This window comes from Lontra canadensis, unplaced genomic scaffold (assembly GCF_010015895.1).
Source record: "Lontra canadensis isolate GAN:19392208 unplaced genomic scaffold, GSC_riverotter_1.0 scaffold19, whole genome shotgun sequence".
In the NCBI taxonomy this organism is placed as follows: Eukaryota; Metazoa; Chordata; class Mammalia; order Carnivora; family Mustelidae; genus Lontra; species Lontra canadensis.
Window position 1 is genome coordinate 13,916,856 of NW_022631013.1, and position 22,782 is coordinate 13,939,637.

At 49.0% G+C, this 22,782-nt stretch overlaps 1 protein-coding gene across 1 annotated transcript in view; it reads left to right on the top strand.

The window, feature by feature from the left end:
• The window catches only part of CCDC180 (coiled-coil domain containing 180), a 77,170-nt gene that overhangs the window by 21,979 nt on the left and 32,409 nt on the right, over positions 1–22,782 (top strand). The window contains 15 exon segments of the mRNA XM_032860893.1: positions 272–400; positions 504–614; positions 738–833; positions 3,065–3,228; positions 4,624–4,743; positions 8,024–8,103; positions 10,786–10,874; positions 12,265–12,387; positions 13,521–13,694; positions 14,551–14,666; positions 15,780–15,906; positions 17,472–17,511; positions 17,641–17,951; positions 17,988–18,140; positions 19,373–19,605. Coding sequence (XP_032716784.1) covers positions 272–400; positions 504–614; positions 738–833; positions 3,065–3,228; positions 4,624–4,743; positions 8,024–8,103; positions 10,786–10,874; positions 12,265–12,387; positions 13,521–13,694; positions 14,551–14,666; positions 15,780–15,906; positions 17,472–17,511; positions 17,641–17,951; positions 17,988–18,140; positions 19,373–19,605 — 2,066 coding nt within the window.

Consider the following 22,782-nt stretch of genomic DNA (forward strand, 5'->3'; position numbering starts at 1 on the left):
GAGTCTGAGGACGAGGACGAGGGCTCAGCCCAGAGTGGAGCCCCTGGCACAAGGCCCGTGACCGAATAAATGGCGCTGGCCCTTGTGCTCTGGCTGTGAACGGATTCATAAATCCTAGCCCCTTAGGTCTAGAGAATGATTATCAGTTTTGAGGCAGGACCACAGTTGGCACTTCCCCAGCACAGGCCCCAGGGGGGTGGGGGCGGAGGAGGGCCGGGCTCTCTGGTGGCATTGACCCCACAGCCTTGGTGGCCCTACTGGCCTGTTTTAGGAAATGGAACTTTTCATTTTGGAGCCAGGAATGCTTCTTATGAAAAAGCTGGCCGAGTCGGCTGAAGACATCAACCAGCTCTTCAAGAAGGTGGAAAGCAACACTGACCTTGAAGACTACACCATCGAAGTAGGGAGGGATTCCCCTGTGGCCAGGCCCTCCCCACCTGGGTCCTGCTCCCTCCCTCCCAGCCTGTCTGTCCTCCCAGCCTGACCCAGGCTTCTTGGCCTAGACCCTGCTGGAGCTGTGGGATCAGGTGGCTGAGAAGTTCCAGTTCCAGAAGCAGGGGATCAAGGAGCTGGATGAGGCCCTGTATAAGGCCGAGTTCTCTCGGGCAGATAAAGTGAGTTGGCCTGCATGTGGGCTCGTGGTGATTTCTACCTGTGGGATTTATGAGGCCTCGTCTGTGTCCTTTTAGGGCTCCAAGAGAAAACAGTTGCTAACAATGGCACCTTGTTGTTTCTAGCTCAAAAGCGTGCTGAAGAAGTATGCGGAAATCATAGAGAAGACTTCCTACCTCATGCAACCTGACGTGTACAGGCTGATAAACAAGGAGGCCATGGTGAGTGGTCTGCATGTGCAGGGGGTCGGCTCAGAGGTGGAGCGGGACCTGAGGATGCCCCAAGCCCGGTGTCTCAGGAACAGGGGTTTTCTCGTAGGTCACATTTCCAGGTAACTCGGGTTGGTCACTTGGGTTCAGAACCAGGGTTTTGGTTAAGTATTTTCAATAGAAATCTTTCTAAAGTACATGGCACCCATCCCTACTGTCTGAATCCCAGTGACCTAGCACAGGGTCACTGGTTTGAGCACTGATGGTTTTCCGAGCAGGTCTGGGCCCAGTCTTAGCTTCCCTTGTGCAGTGTTGTAGGTGCTAGATGATGAGCGGTCCTGCTCTCTGGGTGGTCTGTGCCCTCCTAAGTGACCCCAGCCTGCTCTGTTTTTCTGGTGGTTCTTGTCTGCCTTGCTGCTGGCTCTCAGTGCCTGTTGTTAAACCATGCCGGCCTCCTAGCTCTGTCCGCATCCCACCCTTGTCCAGCTGCTTTCTTTGGGTATAGAAAACAAGAAATTCAAGGTTGTTCACAATGCCTCCAAAGTCAGAGTTAAGCCTGACTCCTTCGCCATGTGAAAGGACACTTGTGTATGTACGTATGTATTTTCTTCCAGTATAAGTAACATTGCAGTGCTCTGGGAGTCTCAGGTGTATGGTACAGTGACCCAACACACCCGTACATTACTCAGTGCTCCTCATGACAAGCGTGCTCTTGATACCCTTCACCTGTTTCACGCCCCCCGCCCCGCCAACCTCCCCTTCAGTGACCACCAGTTCTCTATATGAGTCTGGGTTTTTTTTTTCTTTTTATTTGTTTGTTTGTTTTGTTTCTTCAGTTTGACATGAGTCAAATCCTATATTTGTCTTTCTTTGTCTGACTTATTTCACTTAGCACTGCACGCTCTGTGTCTGTGCATGTTGTTGCTTCCTCTGGCTACTCAGGGGCACGTTTTGCCTGCATGGACTTCTAGGCCCTATGCAGAAAGCGGGGCCTCCCAGCAGTGTGCGGGAGTCCCGGACGAACCACAGACGCAGAAGGCACAGACCTCCCTCTCCACCACCCAGACGCGCAAGCTCCTAACATCACTCTGCTCCAGCACCTGGAACTCCCTGTCCATAAAATGGGGGTCACGATCCTTAAATACCAATGCTTGTTAGGGGGAGGAGGGGTAAAAGATGGCTCAGCAGTGGCCCCGGTCATTTGAAATAAGCAGGAGTCCCTAACTTTTATCCATTTGATCTGTTGTGGGGTGAGGGGGAGCCAGAGTTAGCTGCGTCCGGGGATGTTTCATTGTTTGACTTCCACACACTTACTTTACTCATTAGGACAGCTGCACTTGCTCCTGACTCCATGTACATTTACCTCATGTAATTTCACAAAATCCCTATGCTGCCAATAGCATTAGCTTCAGATTATGGCTGCAGAATTGGAGGTTGAGGAAAAACCTGCCAGTGCTCCCCAGCTAGGAAGTCTAGCTGGCAACAAACCTCAGGTTCTGGTGAAAATTATTACTAGAATTTCTACCCATTGAGTTCGGCAGGTTTCCACCCTTGCCCCAGGGAGGCGCCTCCCATGAGGGCTTTGGGCAGCTGTGGAGACACTTGGCTGTCGCACCCCTCGGGGGCATGGGGGAGACTGCTCTCATAAAGGGGGCAGGCTACTAAGTAGCAGAACAGTGCCACACAATGAAGAATTATCTCTGCTGCCTTACCAAGAATGCCCAGGGGAGGTTCACTGGGAGGACTGAGGACAAATGTTCTAGATCTGGCCTCATTTGGTAATTGGGTCTTCATTCTCATCATAACCATATTGTGACTGATCCCTGTTGGCATGAGCACTCTGCTTTTGGAACAAATTTATTAAAAACAAAACAAAACAATTAAACACTAAGAGCCCATGAGAGTGCTTATCTCCCGTGACCTAAAATCAGCTTCTTCAACAAGCTGATATGGTCTTGAGGTTGGGTTGAGGGTACATAGTTAAGTCAGGGTTCATAGGTAAGCCTTCAGGAAAGGCCCCTGTCCCTGTCCGTGGCCGCTCAGCCCCAGGCAACTTTGTTGAGTGCCCAGTGACCCCTCAGTGCCCTTCAGATGCTGTCACTGTCCTCCTTGGCCTTGCTGGGCCCCAGGCCCTCTGCGTGCCGCTCACCTGGCTCCTCTTCCCATCATCCCTCTCCAACTGAGCCTTGTTCTGAGCCTGGAGAGGCCCCGCCTCGTGCAGAGTCTGCCTGCCTGTATCACAGGTTATAAACCAAGCCCTACTGGGCAACCGGAGGGCCATCGCCCAGCTGTTCATCAACCTCACGGAGGCCACGCTGCAGCAGGAGCTCCACAGCCATCGCCACTGGCAGAACCTGGTGGACGCCTGGAAGGATCTCAAGAAGCAGGCCCTGGTGCAGAGTTTCAGGTCCGTGGCTGCCCACCCTGCCTGCAGCCCCTCCATAGCCTCCCTCGGAGGCCGGCACAGTAGGCCTGTGGCCCTCGCCCTCCCTTTTCTATTGGGACTCCAGAGGCCTGCTGTTCTTCTGGGGTGGAAAATAGGTGCTTCTTTTCTTTTCAAGTCTCAGTAGATCAAAGTAGAAAGAAGAAATTAAAAATCACCACTAATTTCAGCACGGGGAGAAGCACAGCTGATATTTTGGTATATTTCCTCCCAAGCTTTTTTAGACCCACACTGCATATGTCGCTTATGTATCTTAATTTTCTCCATAAACATGATCACATAAGCATTTTCGGAGCCCGGTACAAATTGTTTGAAAACATCCGTCTGATTATCTGCCCAATTTCCACACTACTGCTACATATAACCCTGTTACTGGGTTAGGGAGAATGAGGGTCCCTCAGGCTTTGGTACTTCCTGCCCTCTGGTATCAAATTTCACCTCAGGGAGGGAGGGAGAGGGCCCATCTCCATGCTTCTGCTGCCAGGTGGCCCTTTTGTTAATAGGGACACAGGGATCCTGAGGCTTCTGGCCAACAAGCAAGGCTTTTTTTTTTTTTTTGCTTGTTGGTCCAAGACATCTGAGGATGCCAAAGGATGTCTGTCTGTCCGTCTGCATGGTGCATCTACAGCTGGGAGGCCCATCTGTACACCTGAATTTCCCTTTGGAGAACACCAGAATCTGACACCAGGGAGGAGTACTGAGACCTGGATCCATCTGTACTTTCCCTGTGACCTTGATCAAGCACTTGAACATCTCAGACCCTCTGTCTCCTTATACAAAGCAGACCCGATGATGGGCCAGTGGTTAGGGTTTCAGTAATGATCAAGATGCTATATGGAAAGTGAGTCGTCTGGGCCTGGGCCTGGAGATTGTTACAGATGTCAATAATCATCAGCAGTGATGACAGGAGCTAACATTTATGGGGCATTTCCCCTGAACCAGGCATGGTCTGAGGGGCTTTGCATGCATTATCTTACTGGGTCCTTGTGTCAGGCAAGGAAGGTACTCTTTATAAGGTCTATTACAGAAAAGGAAACTGATTCAGAGGAGGGGAGGGACTTGCCCAAGATCACAGAGCTGGCAGGCAGCAGTCAGAACCCACACCTAGATCTGCGCCTGCTGGTCACATGCTCTTAGTGCCGGAACCTCCCTGGTGGCCCTCTAGTTCTTCTCTCTCGCCTTCCACCCTCCCTCCTTTCATCATTGTCCCAGAGGCCCTCAGTGGGGAGGAAGCAGCTGGAGGGTGTAAGGGTACTTAGATTCAGAATGTTCTCACCACGGGTCTCATCCCCTCTCTCCCTTCTGCCCTGCCCCTCCTCTCCTCTCCTCTCCGTGGTACCAATGCATCTGGATCCCCAGTGAGTTCATGGCCAGTGAGAGGATCCAGGCTCCTCCAGGTGTGAGGAAGAAGATGGAGAGCATGCTGAAGGACCAGAAAGCCCTGCAGCAGAAGCGGCTGGAGCATCTCTGCACCATCTGGTATGCTGTGGGGGGGGGGCGGGCTCCAGTGAGGGGTGCTGTGGGGGAGGCAGGCACAGTCCTCTGCATTGACCATTCTCCTGGAGCATCCCCCAAGCCAGGCCATTTCTTTCTTCCCTAGTCCTGTGCTGGCCGCCTGGGCCCACGTTCTGGGGGCATTCCAGCCACAATGGCAACAAAGAACAGGATGTATTTGCTGAGGAGACAAGTTTAGTGTGACTGTGCCAAAAAACTTGGAAGGAGGCAGTGGTGGGGGATGGGCAGGCTGAGTGGGGGGTGGAGGGAGCAGGTTCAGGGGCTGGACTTTCTCCTGAGAGCTGGTGGGGAGCATATGGCTCCAGCAGCCTCGCAGTTTGGAGGGTGAGTGGGAGCGTCTGAGGCAGGAGCCTGAGGTCCTTGAAGAGGCTGCTGCCACCAGACGAGGAACCTGTCAGAGGCCGGGGCTGCGCCCCTCAGCCCTGGGCTCACCCAGCTCTGACCCCATGATAAGCTGGTGAGGCACACAGTGAATGTGCTAGACCCTGGAAGCCCACTGCCCGGGGATCCTGTAGCATCTGTCTCAGCAGCAGGACGGAGCCTGCATGGTCCAACAGCAGAGACGCCTCACGTGCTAGGAGGCGCTCCTCCTCTTCCTGTGTGCCTTGGTCCCTCCCACCCCTGCGAGGGAGCCCTCCTTAGCTCCCCACACAGAGCCGAAGTTCTTCTCGGATGTCCGTGACAAGTAGAACCCCACCCAGTCTCTCCAGGCCGGCACTTTTCCATGCTGGTGCAAAATTAACAAGGTGGATAAAAATCTCCGCACAAGATAAAGCGCTTTTCTTGTTTTCTGTAACTCTACTTTTTCTGACTGAGTCCCTGTTTATGAAACTGGGCCAAACTCAGGTCTTTCTTGAGGTTGTAGCCGTTGAGGTGAAGCCATGAGTCCCCATAGGAAGCCACATGAAGGGGTCTGTTCCTCTGTGTTTGATCCACCCAGTTGCCCTGGGGCAGCTGCCCTCACCTCTAGACAGCTGGCTGCAGGAATCTCGAGGCTACTCTGCGCCCCTGTGGCCTCACACCCAGGGAGCTGTTTTTCTCCTGGTACCTGGGTCTTACAGCTGCTCCCCAGCCTTCCACCAGGAAGGAGGACCCAGGCTGCCCCTGCCAGGCAGCCGTCCTCTCTGCCCGCCCCTGTCCCCAGCCCCCTTCTGTAGGGTGAGGAGAGAGCCCCGGGTCCTCAGGTCTCAGCTGCCAGACCAGTGCCCCTCCCCTGGGCTCTCAGCCTTCTCCCGCCAAGGTTTCCCCTTCCCAGGGCTCTAGGCTCCCCGGAAAACTTAGATTTTGAGACAAGATCCAGAAAGATTTCTAGGCTGCTGTCCTTTCTACCCTGCCATGTCCCGCACATAGGCTGTGAACACATAGGCTGGCTACCTGCCTGAGTAAAGGGAGAGACAGGGCCAAAGACAGGCAGGAAAATGCATTTCCTGGTGCTTCTGGCCCCTGCTGGGAAGGTAGGGTGCCTTCTCATCAAGCCCAAGGAGCTGTCTCAAGGAGCTACCTCATATGGGATTCCATACCCCATCTTCCCATAGCTCCAGGCCTTACTCCTGAAACCCCAGAGGCCTGGACTTTATTTCTCTGCTCATGCAGAGGCCCTCTGTAGGCTTGTGGGCACTGGTGTCACAGGGCTGGGGGGTCTTGATAAGATTCCCAGGCCTCCCAAGAGAGAGTTTTCCAAAATCCTAGGAGTATTTCCTTGGATTTTCCTGGATCTGATAAGTAGTGCATATAATTTTAAAATATTTTTTAATTCAATTTTTATTTTGGAGTGATGTTAGACTTACAGAAAACTTAAAAAGATAGTGCATAGAATTCCTGTAGACCCCTTACCCAGTTTCCCCTACTATCATTATCTTAAACACAAAACTAAGAAATAAACTCACGCATTCCCATTAACTAGACACCAGATGTTTTCAAATTTCACCAGTTTTCTGCCACTGTCCTTTTTCTGTCCCAGGATCCAAGCCAGGACAAAGTACTGCTCTTAGTATAATGTTTAGACTTGAGATTATGCTGTGCACGTCTCGGACTTATCTTTTGCTCTTTACCATCGCACCATAAGTACGGTGCCCAAGGCCATCCTGGGTTACACATCTTGTCCTGGTATAATCATTAATAGACTCCCTCTCTTCATCGTCAAAGATGTCCTGGTTTGGGCAATACGTTATATGGTCCTCATTGTATGCATCTTTCCGTACCATTAAACACCACCCCAAATTTAGTGGCTTAAAACAACAAGCTGTTTCTCACCATTCTGTGGGTCATTTCCCACAGGATGTTTCCCTGGTCTGGGCTGGCCGGGCTGAGGCTAGATGGTCAAGAATGGCCTCACTCCCGTGTCTGGAGCCTGGACTGGAACAGCTGAGGCTTCTCCGGTAGAAGAGGCAGAGATACCTGCAACAGGAGAGAGAAAGGGGAGAACACAAACTTCTCCACCTCGCGGTCTCATTTGCTAATGCCTCATTGGCTAAAGCAAATCACGTGGCCTGGCCCAGCCCAGGGGTGGAGAAATAGACGGAGGGGAGGAGCTAAGGATATTGGCCACTTTTTCAATCTGCCACATGATCTTCAGTGACTTCAGAAGAGAATGCACTATGCTTTATTTAGACAGAATCCAGTTGTTGGATATGAAGTTTGTTTATGATTTTTTGAGTGCTTATAAACACTACTGTTAAGCATGTCTTAATGCATAAACTTTGTATGCATTTATACTGTTATCTCGAATTCGGTTCCCAGAAGTAGGCAAGTAGGCTTCCTTTGTCCAGTCATGTAAGCCATTTGTTTTTTTTCCATTAAGGAAATTTAGTTTCTTTTCTTCCTCCTCCTTCTTCTTATTTTCTTTTTTTTGGGGGGGGGGGGGGGGAGAGCGAGAGTGCACATGCGCATGAGGTGGGGAGTAGGTGGGGAGAGGGAGAGAGAGAATATTAAGCAGACTCCACACTAGCTGCCTCTCACGACCCCGAGATCATGACCTGAGGCGAAATAAGGAGTTAGGCACTTACCCAACTGAGCCACTCGGATGTCCTTGGCTTTATTTTCTAAGTAACAGACTTGGTAATATTAGTAGACCTCTTATGAGTTATATTTTTGGTACCAGGAAGTCCCCAACAAGTCAACTATTTCTTTGATATTTATATAGATACCACATAATACTGGGGCCACGTGCCTGAAGATGCTACCAGTTCTGGTAAGTGAACGTTGTATACAAGCATGGCTTACTTGTCTTATATTCCTTCCCCAGTGACCTTCTACCCCCCGGTTACAGCAAAGCTCAGCTGACTGAATGGCATTCTTCTCTCAACTCCCTCAATAAGCACCTTGGTGAGTGAGGTCTGTGGGATGCCACCTGGGTCTCTTCAGAACCTGTTCAAGTAGTAGCCAGTCATTTATGTGAGAGCCTGTCATAAACTCAGGAATGGGGCACATCCCCCTAGAGGAGGGAGGGAATGCAGATGCAAGCATGAGCCCTGAGGGTTCACATAAAATCTCCCAAACCTTGCATGGTAGAGCACCTTTCCTCCCTCCCACCGCTTCCTGGTCTCTTCCCCATTGGCAGCCATGCCATCCACACACTCTGATCCCTTAACCACCAGGAAGCCAGAGGGATGGCTCTGATGACCTCCTGTGAGGACAGCTTGGGGGCCAGGCCCTGGGCATAGGGGATACCAAGCATGTGGTCTTGTAGTCAGAGAGACTTGGGTTTGATCCCCCAGCTCTGTGCTGTTCCAGCTCTGTGACCTTGGGGAAGGTGCCGCCTCTCTTGGCCTCGAACTGCTCCTCTGTAAAATAGGGATCTCAAGAGGAACAATAAAGGTACCTACCTTGTGGGGTTGTTGTGGGAATCACATCCTATAGTCTGGTCGTCCATAGTTCAATGCCTGGCTTACAAGAGAGGCTCAATAATAAATGGTAATGTTTAGAAATGCTCTATATCAAGGGTCCTCAAACTCCCACCCACGGGCCCCTGCTTGTTTGCAAGTAAGTTTCGTTGGAACACAGCCCTGCCCCTTTGTTCCCATATTGTCTCTGGCTGCCTCTGCCCTACAGCAGCAGAAATGAATAGTTGCAGGGCACCTGGGAGGCTCAGAGGGTTAAGTGTCTGCTTTCGGCTCGGGTCATGATCCCAGAGTCCTGGGATCTGCCCCTTCCCTGCTTGTGCTCTAGTTCTCTCTCTCAAATAAATCAGTTCTTTTTTTTTTTTTTTTAAAGATTTTATTTATTTATTTGACAGAGAGAGATCACAAGTAGGCAGAGAGGAGATAGGCAGAGAGAGAGGAGGAAGCAGGCTCCCCGCGGAGCAGAGAGCCCGATGTGGGGCTCGATACCAGGACCCTAGGATCATGACCTGAGCCGAAAGCAGAGGCTTTAACCCACTGAGTCACCCAGGCGCCCCTCAAATAAATAACTTCTTAAAAAAAAAAAAAAAGAGTAGCTGCCAAAGAGACTCTATGGCTGGCAAAGCTGGCAGTATCTACTATCTAGCCGTTCATAGAAACTGTTTGCCAAGGCTTGCTCTAGAAGACAGGATATTTCCATCTCCTTTGAGGCTTACAGCAACCTGGTAAGGTCGGTAGTGTCATTGTCCCCCTTGATAGAGAAGGACTCAGAGGCATAGAGAGATGAGGTATCCTGCCCATGGTCACACAGCTAATGAAGTCACGCTTGAACTTGACCTGAGTACTTCGGTTAAGAGTACCCACCGTTGCTCCCAGGGCTCTCAGGTTTAGAATTGCAAAGGTATTATAATACCAAGGTAAGAGCCCCAAGACCCTCAATAATAGCAATGACTGCCATTTAGCAGGCACCTGCTAGGGACGGGAGTGGGCCCGGACCTCGGTACACAGCAGGGTGGCTCCTTGGGTGTTTCCCATCCAGGGTGGTGGTCAGGCCATGCAGGGTGTTACAGCGGGGAGCAGGCAGGTGACCAGCATGTTTCTGGGGATGCAGCTCGGTTATGGGTCATAGGAGACCTTGCGGGGGAAGTGTTCTTCCAGTCAAGAAGAGCAAGGCAAGGAGATTTTCTAGCAGGAAGAATAGCATGTGAGAAGGCTCACGGGCAAGACAGAGCTGAGGCCTTTGGGGAAAGGAGAATATCGCAGGAGAGGCTGGAAGGTGCCCAGGGCCCAGACTGTGCCAGCCTCATCACCATGTGGGGGAGGCTGGGCTTTCTGTGGTTGGAGCAGGAACCCAGGGCAAAGTTCTGAGCTGGGAGTGATGAGGTCAGAGTGGGAAGAGGTCAGAGGGGTACAGGAGTGGAAGCACAGATCACTGTGACTTCAGGGGATGGGTGGGGACGTGCTCGCCAAGGGAGATGCCCTGGGGCTGGAGAAACCAGCTTTAGAGCTTCTCCTTGTCGGTTCCACTACATACCTGTCCTCCCCCGTCCTGTGTCCGCCATCTACCCAGCTTCCATCCACCCTGTCCTCCTCCTCAGCCCTCATCCAAAAAAAGAAAAAAAAAAAACCCCGCTGCAAAATCTTTGTGCTTTAGTTTCTAGAACTTCAGGAACATTAAACCTCAACTACTTGTCTTAGGTACCAGGAGTCACACAATGAGTTTATTAGAAAGTGGGAAACAGTAGACGGAGGGTGGGGGGAGAAAAATCAGTCACCAGAGTGTTCCGCCAAACCTTTCACTTCTTAGGGAATTAACCACAGACGTGATCCGTAAACTCTCATTAATTTGCACCCTTGGTATTGTTTTATGATTTGGTGCAACCCTCTGAAAAGAATTTCATTAGCCTTGACATGGAGTCAAGAATCAGGGTCAGAATAGATTCGGAACAGATAAAGGCAACTCCTCCTTCCAGGCCCTTCTCTTGAGGTGTCGCAGACTTTGTGAGGAAGGGGATCCCAGCCCCTGCTTGGAATCGAAACCACGGATCTCACCTCAATTATCTTCGCTAAGGGGAGAAGTTGCCTCCCTTGCAGAGGGTAAACTCTTTCTAATGTCCCCTCTTCCTCCTGGAAGAGCAGCTGACATGTTTTCTTTCTGCCCACGGAGACACCTTCCACATAGACTGCATGATGCGGATCCGCCTGCAGTACGAGAAGACGTGGCAGGAGTGCCTGGCCCAGGTGCAAACGTGCAAGGTGGGCGCCCCTCCCGCCTCGCCCCTACCCTCCTCCAGCCTGGATTCCCCTCCACCCCCTCTGCCCAGACCCCTCCTCCCGAGCTTTTCCCACCTGTCACTCAGGGTGGAACCCAGCCTGACCTCCTCCGGGAAAACTTCCCAACCCCATGGGGGCGGTGATACATTCTGACCACGTCAGCCTTCAGCCTTGACCATCTGTACCCCTTACAGCACTTGGTATTGATGCAGGGCAGGTCAGACCAGGGGCTTATTTCCAGGGCTTCGCTTCCGTAAGTGAGTGCAGCCACTGCTGTCACACCCAGCCCTTCTGTCAACCCTGCTGGCCCCTGTCAGAGGGTGAGACCGTGGGTCCCTCACAGACTACTTCCATGACAGTACCTGCTTTTTTGGGGTACAGGAAGATAATTTGGGCAGAATGCCCCCTCCTGCCTCCTGGCTCTGACAAGTTCCTGCTCCTCCTCCTGTCATGAGTCTGTACAGCTTTTGTTCTGCCCCCGAGACTCTGGGGTGAGCAGAATTCATGGGGAGCAGAGTGCTTCATGGTATCAGGCAGGGTCCAGTGCTCTGTGGCCTTAGGGCCAGCCGCGTGCCTCTCAGTCAGGTTTTTCAGGGTGTCAAGCCTCAGAAGTAAAGCCTGGAGGGAGAGAAGGGTGGAAACCTTTGTTCCTAGACCCTAGGAGAGCCTTCCCAGCACCATGCCCCTGAGAGTTTCCTCCCTTCATCCCTGCTGCTGCCTGGGACCTCCTGAGGAGCTCAGGGGCCCTCAGTGCTGACTCTTGTGCCCATCCTACTTCTCTTTGTCAGGCGCAGCAGGGGCTAAGTTGAAGTCAGCACACACCCCAAGAGTGTCTTAGGCTGGACAGGATGGTATTCCTATTCAGCAGCATTGAAAGCATACAACTATAGACAATTTTTATTTGGGGAGATTGGTTTATATTAGATTTTGTACATAAACCAAGGCTTTATTAATATGAAGAAGACTGCTTTCCAGCTGGCATAATAGGAATTCAGTTACAGGAAGTAGGAGCCCATCTGACTTGCAGCCACATCGAGGCCGTTAGCATGGCTGATTATGTCTCTGGGGTTTGCAGGACGACAGTTCTGAGTTCAGGTCCCAGCCGCCCACTTGCCAGATGTGTGGCCTCCAGCAAGTTCCTCCGCTTCTCTGAGCCTTGGTTTCCTCATCTGTCAAGTGGGGCTAAGTGAGAGAACAGGGATACTGCACAGCGCCTGTACTCTGTGGGCCGACCGTAAAGATGGACCATCTCTACCACTGGGAGGGTTTCCCCTGAGGCTGGGTGAGAGGCAGACCTCAGGGGGCAGGGCCAGGCCCCGAGGTGAAGCCCTCCCCCCGTCCTGAGCCAGGCTCTGCCCTGGTTCCCCTCCAGAAGCAGCTGCTGGACTGCAAAGCCTTCACTGAGGAGGAGGCAGAGAGCCTGGTGAGCCCATACTTCTTCCAGATGGTGGGCGAGCTGCAGAGCAAGGTGGAGGAGGAGCTGGAGCTCTTGGATGTGCGTAGCTGGGGACCCGCACAGCTGGAGAGTGGGGTGGATGGTTGGGGGGAGCGATCACCTGGAGTGCCCCGCTATGAGAAGACCAGAGTCCGGGGCCCCCAAATTTCTTGTCACCAGTGAGTCCATTTCCCTGGTCCTGGCTGCCCCTCTGGGGTAGTTCTCTGCACGGGGTGCTCTGGGCTCCCCCGTGACCCCCCCCCCCGCACCCCCCTGCCCAGTGACAGCCGCGCTTCCCAGGGCTGGGGTAGTGAGACTTCCTCTGAGCCCTTGTCGAGTCTGCATGCCCAAGGGCCACGAGGAGCAATAAGCCCCTGCCCCAAGATGCTTAGGATCAGGACCTGGGTGGGGAAACATTTTCTGCTAAGCGCTGGATAGTAAATATTTCAGTTCCCTGGGGCCTGTCAAGTCTCTGTAACAACTTCTCACTCCATTCTTGTCACACAAAAGACAATTTTATTTGTGAACACTGAAATTTGAATTTCATATAATTTCCACATCATTCAGTATCTTTGTCTGATTTTTTTGTTCAGCCATTAAAAAATGTAAAATTAGCTTAGCTCTCAGGGCCACATACAAAAAAGGCAGAGGGCCAAATTTAGTTCTTAGACCAAGTTTGCTGCCCTCTGACCCCAATGAGAGCATAAAATACAACCACGAAATGGGGAGAGGTGAGGATTTAACAGCTGAGAATGGTGTTTGGCTCAGATGCTAAGAATCAGGGAACTCCAAAGAAGGAAATCTGCCCAGGCTGAGATGGGCGTGGCCCGCCTGAGTACCCAGGCTGGTGTCTGGGGTGGCTCCTGCTTTCTTCCAGGCTCCAAACCTCCCCTTCTTCCCACTAGTGACTTCAGTGGATATGGGACAGGTCTAGAGATGGGACTTCGGGGTCAGCCAGACTGAGGGCATGGCTTTGGGCAGACCAGAAGCTGTTCAGAAGAGGGAGAGCCATGAACAAGTGTGTGACAGGAAGATGACCCCAAGGGATGGTGCCCAGGCAGTGATGGCGGGGCCGGTCGTTGGAGAGGTGGGGCCTCCACTGGCTGGCGAGGGAGCCCTGTGAGGGGGTGGCCTTCTTCTCACCCCGGGCCCGTCGGCCTTCAAGCCCCCTTCTCTGGGTTCTGCCACTGCAGATATCCTTCGAGGGCCTGGCAAAGCAGACAGAATGGCAGAGCTCAGATCTCTTCAGCTACTTCCAGGAGGCCGTGCAGCTGTGGGAGGCACATCAGAGCGCACTGTCGGTGCTGGATCTGGAGCTGGAGAAGAGGATGGAGCAGCTGAAGCAGAAGCGCAGCCTGGACGAGAAGGTGTGGTCTCTTGCCCCCCAGAAGCCCCTGTGGGGATGGAAGGGAGGGCCGCACCCAGACAGTCAGTTGCTGGATGGCTCTGCTGGGCGGCCTGTAACCTCAGCTGGCCTTCATATTACAAAAAAAAACAAAAACAAAAACAAAAATAAAACAACCCACCATATTTATCATAGAGTAAATAAAAGTTAACCCCAAACTTATCTTAGATTCAAATGTAAAACCTCAAGCTGTAAGACTTACACAGATGGAGAAATCAAGGCTCACTTTGGTCATGGGCTAAATGGGACTAGAAGAAATCCATCTGTTAGGTCTGGGCTAGTGATGGGTCCCTGGACCCAAATGTGTCTGTAAGAGAGTGTGCATGAGAGACAGACTGGGGTGGGGTGTGGAGCTTCTACCTTTGGCAGTCACCCCTGTGCCCACAGGAGATGAGCTGGGCCCCCACCCCCCTTGCCTTCACACATTCTAGGAAATGGAGGGACACACCCAGCATCTGATTTTAAATACAATTGGTTCAAGGAGAGCAAGGGGCAGGCACCATGGGAGGGGGAGGGTGGCCTGCCGAGGCGGTGTGGGTATAGGGACGTGTCCCTGAGGAGTCCCATCTGAGCTGGGTCTCCAGGGATGTAAAGTAGACAGAGAAGACCATTATCGACAGAAGAGCCCAGAGCATTGAGGGTAAGTGTGGTAGCACATTTGGTGCCCTCTTTTCTAGGAAAAAGCCCTGTGTTTGCCCTGAGGCACCTGCCCCTTGGTTCTGGTGATAGGGTCTCTGCATGTCACTCACAGGCACTTGGTGAGTTTTGAGTTTTGGTAACTCACGTCTGCTTCCTTGTATTTTGGGGGTGGCTGCCAGGCCCTGGAAGCCCACCTGGATAAGCTCTTGGACCAACTGAGGCAGCAAAGCGACGAGGAAACACTGAAGATTCACCTGGAAAAGGCCAAAGATTTCCTGAAGAATATGAAATCCAGGTAGGCAGACCAGATCCCAAAAGATAGAAGGGAATGGCCTGAAATTCATATTCAAGATCAGAGGCCGCCTGCTTAGGAGCCCAGGGTGTGCTCAGTGAGCTCAAGACTAAAATGTTGCCTCTAGCTTTGGAGAATGTCCTAGTGGTCCTTCTAACACAGAAGCTTCCAGGAAGAACTTTCCTCTGAAAAGTTTATGGAAGAAGATTTCAAGGCCATGTAGTTTAAAGGTCAAGAGCATGGGCCCTCCCACTACCTTTTCAGATTTTAAAACATAGGTGCTGTTTCTTAAAGACAAAGTTAACCAATACAAACATGTAGAAATTTCCCCCTCATTCCTGCCCACCTCGCCTTTTTCATGGGTGTGTACATTTATTTATGTGGATATAAACACATATACAGTGTTTTTTCAATAAAGATTGACTCATGCGATGCAAGTAGATCTCTAACTGCAGATAGATGTCTGTTTTCTAATGCCCAGAATTCATCAATATGGGTGCTTCATAATGGTCAAACCATCCCCCAGTTGATTAGCTCTTTAAGATTGGTTCCAGTTTCACAATATTAAAAACAGTACTCTGTGAACGGTCTTATATCTTTGTGCCTTTATACAACTGATTCTATAGGGACCATTCACAGAAATGACACTGCACTGCCAAATGATTGCAGTACTTAGTTTGAGTACTTAGCTTCCGAAGTGTATCTTGAGACAGGTAAGTCACCTCCTCCCCACCCCCCGCCATTCAGCCTCCTCTCCTTATCTGGGAGACAGATAAAACCTGATCCCTGGAGCATAGAGGTTTGATGGGATCATGTAGGTCAAGTTCAAGCACAGGGTTAGGACCGTGGACAGGAAATGGGAACACATGTTATAACAAACAGAGAACTCTTCCATGTGTGTTTTACAAATGTTCTACAAAAAGTGTGTATTCCTTGTAGGATCAGAAAAATAGCAAAACAAACCAAGGATTGCCAAAGCGAAAGGAAACTCAGGCATTGGCTCTGTGTGGCCCCCAGCCCATTTCCCAGTGGCCTGGGGTGTGGCTCTGGGTTGGGGTCCCCCCAACTCAGTGGAGCCTCCCCCGCCTTAGACCCCCTCCTTCACTCCCCTCCCAGGTATGAGTGTTTCCACGAGCTCCTGGCAAAGGAAGTGACGGAGTATCCAGTGATCATACTGGAGGAACTCAACTCCTACAGCTCCGCCCTCAGCCGACACTTCTACGTTCGGGAGATCTTTCAGCAGGTATGGAGAGCGGTGCAAACACCCAGCCATTCCCGGAGAAGCAAAGGGGAAAGGGTATCTTTTAGCTCTGATCTGCCTTCCCTTCCATACCTTCACGAACCCCTTCTCGGTCAGGACAGCAAGCGGTAAGAAGCCAAAGGCGTTTCTGAAAGAGACCTTCTCTTTCTTAGATTAAAAGGGGTTGAAGGGCTCCGAGTTCAGGCCTCAGGCTTGTATGGAATTATGCAGAAAAGATGATTTTCTAGGACTCTGAGTTTCATTCATCTTCCCCACCACTGCCACGTAGTGTCCTATAATACAGCTAGGACCTGCCCTCCCTCCCCTCAGGAGTCCACCCCCTACCCCTGCCCACCTCCCCCTACCCACCCCCACCCCGCCAGCCTTCCTCAGCCTTCTCTGTGGGCAGCCCTCTGTCTCCACACATCCCAGAGCCAGCCAGTCTTCCACTACCAGGGACTAATGTCCCAACCACTCACGTTCCTCGGCCCCTGTCCCTGCTCCTCTCACCAGGCGTGCTTGTATGTTGGTGGCTGGCAAAGAGAGGAGCGCAGAACATCCCAGAGTAGGTGTTTCCTGAAGGGCAGGTTACGTCTCACTAACTTTGATGCAGCTTCATTTGCCCTTCGCACGGTGTCTTGCACATGATTCGGACACAGTGAATGTTCCCTGGTGAATGCATGACTAGCTGGAATGTCCTGGTCTGACCCTCCTAGAGTTTGTCTCCTTCCCACCCAGCCAGCCATTGTCCTGCATGGCCAGACCGGACACTACTTGCAGTTATCACTAAACCTGGCCGAGGCTTTCTCACGTGCACAGGGTCCCCAGCTACTCTGAGAATCCCTGGAATCCCTGCAGAGAGGAAGGATCTCTGTTTCAGTCAATAGTAAATGCTTCCTCTGGCATCTAGGTTGAGGGGGAGCTCACCATCTGCCCTTTGAGATTGGTTTGCTTGCCTCGGTTCAAGTTGAGTATCTATTGTGATCTCCATGGCACAAGGGAAGACCTTGAGCTCTGTCGGGCTTAAGGAGCTTGGCCGAGGTCACTCAGCTTGAAAGGAGATGGGATTCCAATCCGGACCTGCGAATTCTACAGTCCACAGTGTTATCCGTGGCGCAGTATAGTCACGACCTCATGTAGAGTCTGTGAAACAGGCAATTTGTAGGGTTAATGAAGGGGCTTCCAGGTCATGTAAATCATGTTCATTCTGTATGTTCACATCCAGCACTGGGACCTGCAGACCCCTGCCCCTTGGTCTGCATCCCTCGATTTATACTTTCTTGCTCTTTGCCCCAGATCACCACAAAAATGTCAGAATGAGAGTTCGTTTACTGATAATGCCTATTGTGGGATAGAAAGATTTGCAAGCCTGCTTGGGATTAAGGAAAACTGATTCCCCGGTTTGGGAACACTCTGATTACCACAGGAAAATAAGTAGTCAAGGCCACGTCAGATGTTGAAGGGAAGGGGTGGGTGCTTCTACTTAAATGAGAAGAGATGCCCTTAGAAGTGGCACTCTGGAGAAAGGCAGTGCTGCTCACTCAGTGCCCTGTGGTTTTTCTTTGTAGACTTTGGATGGGGAAGTCATTTTCAAATTCAGGGAACCAGGTAACACTATTTTAATTCAAGTCTGATCCTCTCTGACTTCACTCTTATACATTTGTGGGCTGGGTGGGCCCAATCCAGGCTACCTTGGTAACCTGTTTTTCCTTGTGCTTTGGGGTCGGTCATCAACAGAAGCGTACGAAAAGCACTTCCAGGAGAGTATGAGAAGCTGGAGAAGCAAACAGAGGGCTCAAGTGGAAATGAGCAGAAGTGAGGAAGGTGAAAGTAGCAAGACAAGTCCCTCCAGTCCAGCAGAAGAGATGGAAGATGATCAAGAAATTGAGTCTTCCTTAACTGAGGAGATGGCAGTGAGCCAGCAGGAACCGTCTATACAGAGTGACAAGATGGATGAGTCCAGTGAGGAGTCAGTTAAAGAATCAGAAAAAATAAAAGTTGAACGAGACAGCTCCTTAAAACCATCTCTGAACCCGGAAGATATGATGGTTCAGGAAGAAGAGATAAAGGAGGAGGAAAAGGAGGAAGAGGGGGAAGACAAGGAAAAGGTGGAGGAGAGGGAGGAGAAGGTGAAGAGGAAGAAGAAAAAGGAGGAGGAGGAGGAAGAGGAGGAGCACGAAGAGGAAGAGAAGCAGGGGGAGGAGGAGGAAGAACATGAGAGTTTATTTATAGAAGAGGTAGGCCAGCAATGGATCCATTCTTGGGTATGGGGAAAGCGTTCTAGGCTTACTCTATGTATCCCTATTACAAGCTGGGATCCCCAGTGGTGCAGTGTCCATCGGGATTTACAAATGTATGCACATCTTTTATTTTGTCAAAAGGAATCCAATTCTTATCTCACAACAGTGCTTTTTAAAATTCACTTTCTTCTCCTAACATCTTATCCTGCAACCTACTCTGAAGTCAACCCTTAACTCTATGGCTTTCCTTGTCTTTCCCTGGTCATCTCTTTCCCAACTCTTCTTTCCTGTGTAGACCAACCTAGCCTCTCCATTTCCTCTCTCTTCCCATTCTCTTCTGTAGCAGAAAAGATCCATATCCAAGATGGCAGACAGAGCTCTCCTTGGAGTGTAGGGAAGTTACTCTCACATTAATAAGTCTTGTCCTCAAAACACATTCCAACTTATAGAACAGTAACTTGAATTCCATAATCATTAAATTGCAAGACTCTCTTTCTATACTGCTATAGAAGAATTGGCATAGGAGACTCGTTTTTGAGCAGAGATCCCAAATTCAAATTCCCACAGGCATGTAATAGAAAAGTGGTCTAGAGACCAAGTATAAAATAGTAACAAGTGGTGAAGCTGATTGTCTTAGTCTATTGAGACTGCTATAACAGAATACCATAGACTGGGCAGCTTATAAACAACAGAAATTTATTTCTCACAGTTCTGAGGGCTGGGAAGCCCAAGATCAAGGTGCCAGCAGACTTGATTTGTGGTGAGGTCCCACTTCCTGGTTCGTAGACAGCCACCTTCTCACTGTGACTTCATATGGTGGAAAGAGCCAACTCTTTTATAAGGGCACTAATCCCACTCCTGAGGGCTCTGCCCTCCTGACCTAATCACCTCCTAAAAGCCCACCTCCAAATACCAACACACTGGGGATATGAATTTCGGAGAGCACCCAACATTTAGTCTAAGACAACTGTGCAGTCATTATTCAGCTCCAGCCAATAACACCATGTGGGAATGCAGACAGAATTGCCAGCTTTCCTGATTTTTAAGAGAAATCCAAAATCCAAATTCTTTGTAGGATTTCCTGATTTTTGAAAGCACTATATTGGGGAAAAAAATAATTACAGGCAAGATTCAGCCCACAGGTGTATAACCTTGATATCAAAGATCCTGTGGCTGGGTCCCCAGGTCTGTCTGGTGATGTCAAGTATAAAGTCTTCTCTTCTGCATAGGCCGGAGCCCAGGAAGAGAGTGTGGAGGAAATCTCCCATGACGAGGACATGGAGTCCTTCACAACCTCCAGCGGACACACTTATTTTGTCTTCCTAACCCTGGAACAACAAGAAGAGAGTTGCAAGAAACCCTATTCCAACCTTTCTACCATTCTTGTCAATGACATTTCCAGTGCCAGCTTCCTAGAACAAGTGATCATTCCATCCAGACTAGTTTTACAAATTAAGAAACAGTGAGTAGAAACCCCTTTTATTCTCATTCTCCTATCCCAAGTTTTATTAACAAAGTGAGGTATTATAACAAAAGATTGGACTAGTTTCAACTGGAAAAAGAAAATGTGTAGGTAACTAAGGGTTGAGATGAGAAACAATTTAAAAAAAATAGTAAATTTCCGAGAATTATTTGTAGTCACATGTATCTTCTGTGAGAGTGATCCCCTCCACCTCTCCCAGGATGCCTTGCTAGCCTGGGGCTTGTACATAAGAAATAGTGTTTTCCCTGCAAGATGTTAGAACCCCAGCACATGTGGAATCTTGCTGTCTCCCTTCCTTCTTTCATTCCTTCCCCCTCTCCTCCTTTTTTTTCCTTTTTTTTTTTTTAATGATTATGTAGACATAGCCTCTAGGCATGAATATATATCTGTATGGTATTTGGCTCTGATTATATGCCATATTAATTGCATAAATTAGAAAACTGAAAAAAGTACAATGAAGATTATAAAATAACCCATAATTCTACCACTGAGAATTTACCTCCCCTAACTCCCAGGTTTCTGGGCCTCTGTGTTTGAGCTTGGACCCAATGTGGAAATTTGCAGTTGGCTTTAGGATAGCATTTCCACTGCCCTCCTGACTCTAAATGTCATAGCTAGGACTGACCAGCTAGAGATCACCTGATTAGTCTCCCTCCTATGTGTAGACATGGGCAAGGGATAAAAGGAGTTAAGTCAGGCTTTTGGACTCTTCTCTTTCACCTCAGCATCATCTCATCCTGAAAATGTTTCTTTTTTAAAAATTTTTATTTACTTTTTAAATTTCTTTTCAGTGTTCCAGAATTCACTGTTTATGCACCACACCCAGTGCTCCCTGCAATACGTGCCCTCCATAATACCTACCGCCAGGCTCACCCAACTTCCCACCCCTGCCCCTCCAAAACCCTCAGACTGTTTTTCAGAGTCCACAGTCACTCATGGTTCGTCTCCCCCTCCAATTTTCCCCAATTCCCTTCTCCTCTCCACCTCCCCATGTCCTCCGTGTTATTTCTTATGCTCCACAAATAAGCGAAATAGTATGATAATTGACTCTCTCTGCTTGACTTATTTCACTCAGCATAATCTCTTGACTTGAAACTCATCCTTTTTCCTTCCTCTGTCACAGGTCATTGTCTGTCCTCTCCTTAAAGAAGAAAAGCAAGGACCACCACAAGAGCTAATATTTATTGAGAGGATTTAATACTCTCAATAACTATGAAAGGGTACTATAATTAGCTTATGTTACACACAAAGAAACTGAAGCTCAGGGAATTAGCAATTTGGATAAGATCTCGGAGATAGGGAATGGTTGGATCTAGGATATGAATCTAGACCATGTGATTCCGGAGTCTTAAGCCAAACATTATGTCATCTGGCCTTGGGATTAACCAGAAAAATAATTCTGTGTTAAACTAATTGGATTTACATATTGATGGATACAATACTGAAAAGTATGGAAATCATACAGCTCAATGAATTATCCAAAGGGAGCACACCTGCTCACCAGTACCCCCACACCCGAAATAGAACATGACCAACTCTCTAGGAGCCTCTTCATGTATTCATCTCAAGTCACTGCTCTCTCTTCCTCAAGCATAGCAAATACTCTCATTTCTTTTGCTTTTTTTGAACTTTATTTAAATGGAATCATAGAAAACATACTCTTTTATGTTAGAATTCTTTCATTATGTTCATGAGATTCATATGCATTTTTGAATGTGTGTCGTCTCATTTTTACTGCTGTTTAGTAATCCATTATAAAAATATATCACTCGTTTTCTTTATCCATTCTACTACTGGTGCATGTTTGGGTTGTTTTTCATTGGGGAATGGAACAATGCTACTCTGAATTTTTTTTTTTAATTTCAATTAGCCAACATATAGTACATCATTAGTTTGTGATGTCCTGTTCAATGATTTATTAGTTGTGTATAACACAACTTAGTTGCTTATCACATCATGTGCCCTCCTTAATACCCATCACCCAGTTACCCCATCCCCCCACTACCCTTTTTTGCAACCCTGTTTGTTTCCCAGAGTTGAGAGTTTCTCATGGTTTGTCTCCCTATCTGATTTTTCCCCATTCAGTTTTCCCTCCCTTCCCCTATGGTCCTCTGCACTATTCCTTATATTCTACATATGAGTGAAACCATATGATAATTGTCTTTCTCTGCTGGACTTATTTCACTTAGCATAATACCCTCCAGTTTCATCCATGTCGATCTGAATGGTAGCTATTCATCTGTTCTGATGGCTGAGTAATATTCCATTGTATATATGAACCACATCTTCTTTATCCACTCATCTATTGAAGCACATCTTGGCTCCTTCTATTGTTTAGCTATTGTGGACATTGCTGCTATGAACATTGGAATGCATGTGCCCCTTCTTTTCACTGCATCTGTATCTTTGGGGTAAATACCCAGTAGTGCAATTGCTGGATATAGGATAGCTCAATTTTTATGTCTTGAGGAACCTCTATACTGTTTTCCAGAGTGGCTGCACCAGCTTGCATTCCCACCAACAGGATAAGAGGGTTCCCCTTTCTCCACATCCTTGCCAAAATTTATTGTGTCCTGTCTTATTAATTTTGGCCATTCTAACTGGTGTCAGCTGATATCTCAATGTGGTTTTGATTTTAATCTCCCTGATGGCTAGTGATGTAGAACACTTTTTCATGTGCCTGTTAGCCATTTTTATGTCTTCTTTGGAGAAGTGTCTGTTCATGTCTTCTGCCCATTTCTTGACCCAATTATTTGTTTTTTTGGGTGTTGAGTTTGATAAGTTCTTTATAGATCTTGGAGACCAGCCCTTTATCTGATATGTCATTTGCAAATGTCTTCTTCCATTCTATGGGTTGAACATTCTTGTAGAAGTCTTTTGGCAAACATATGTCTCCATTTCTTTTAGATATATAACTGAGAGTGGAATTGTTGGGGCATAGGGTTATATGCATGTATCTTGAGAAGATACAACCAAAGGATACTACCAAAGAGTTTTCAAAAGTGATTTTATTTTAACAGTTTACAACAGTGTTTAGGAGTTCCATTTGTTCCACATCCTCATCAACACTTGGGAGTGTCAAGAGGTTTTGTTTTAGCCACTCCAGTATACATGAAGTGATGCTTCATTGTGGTTTCAATTTGCATTTTCCTGATG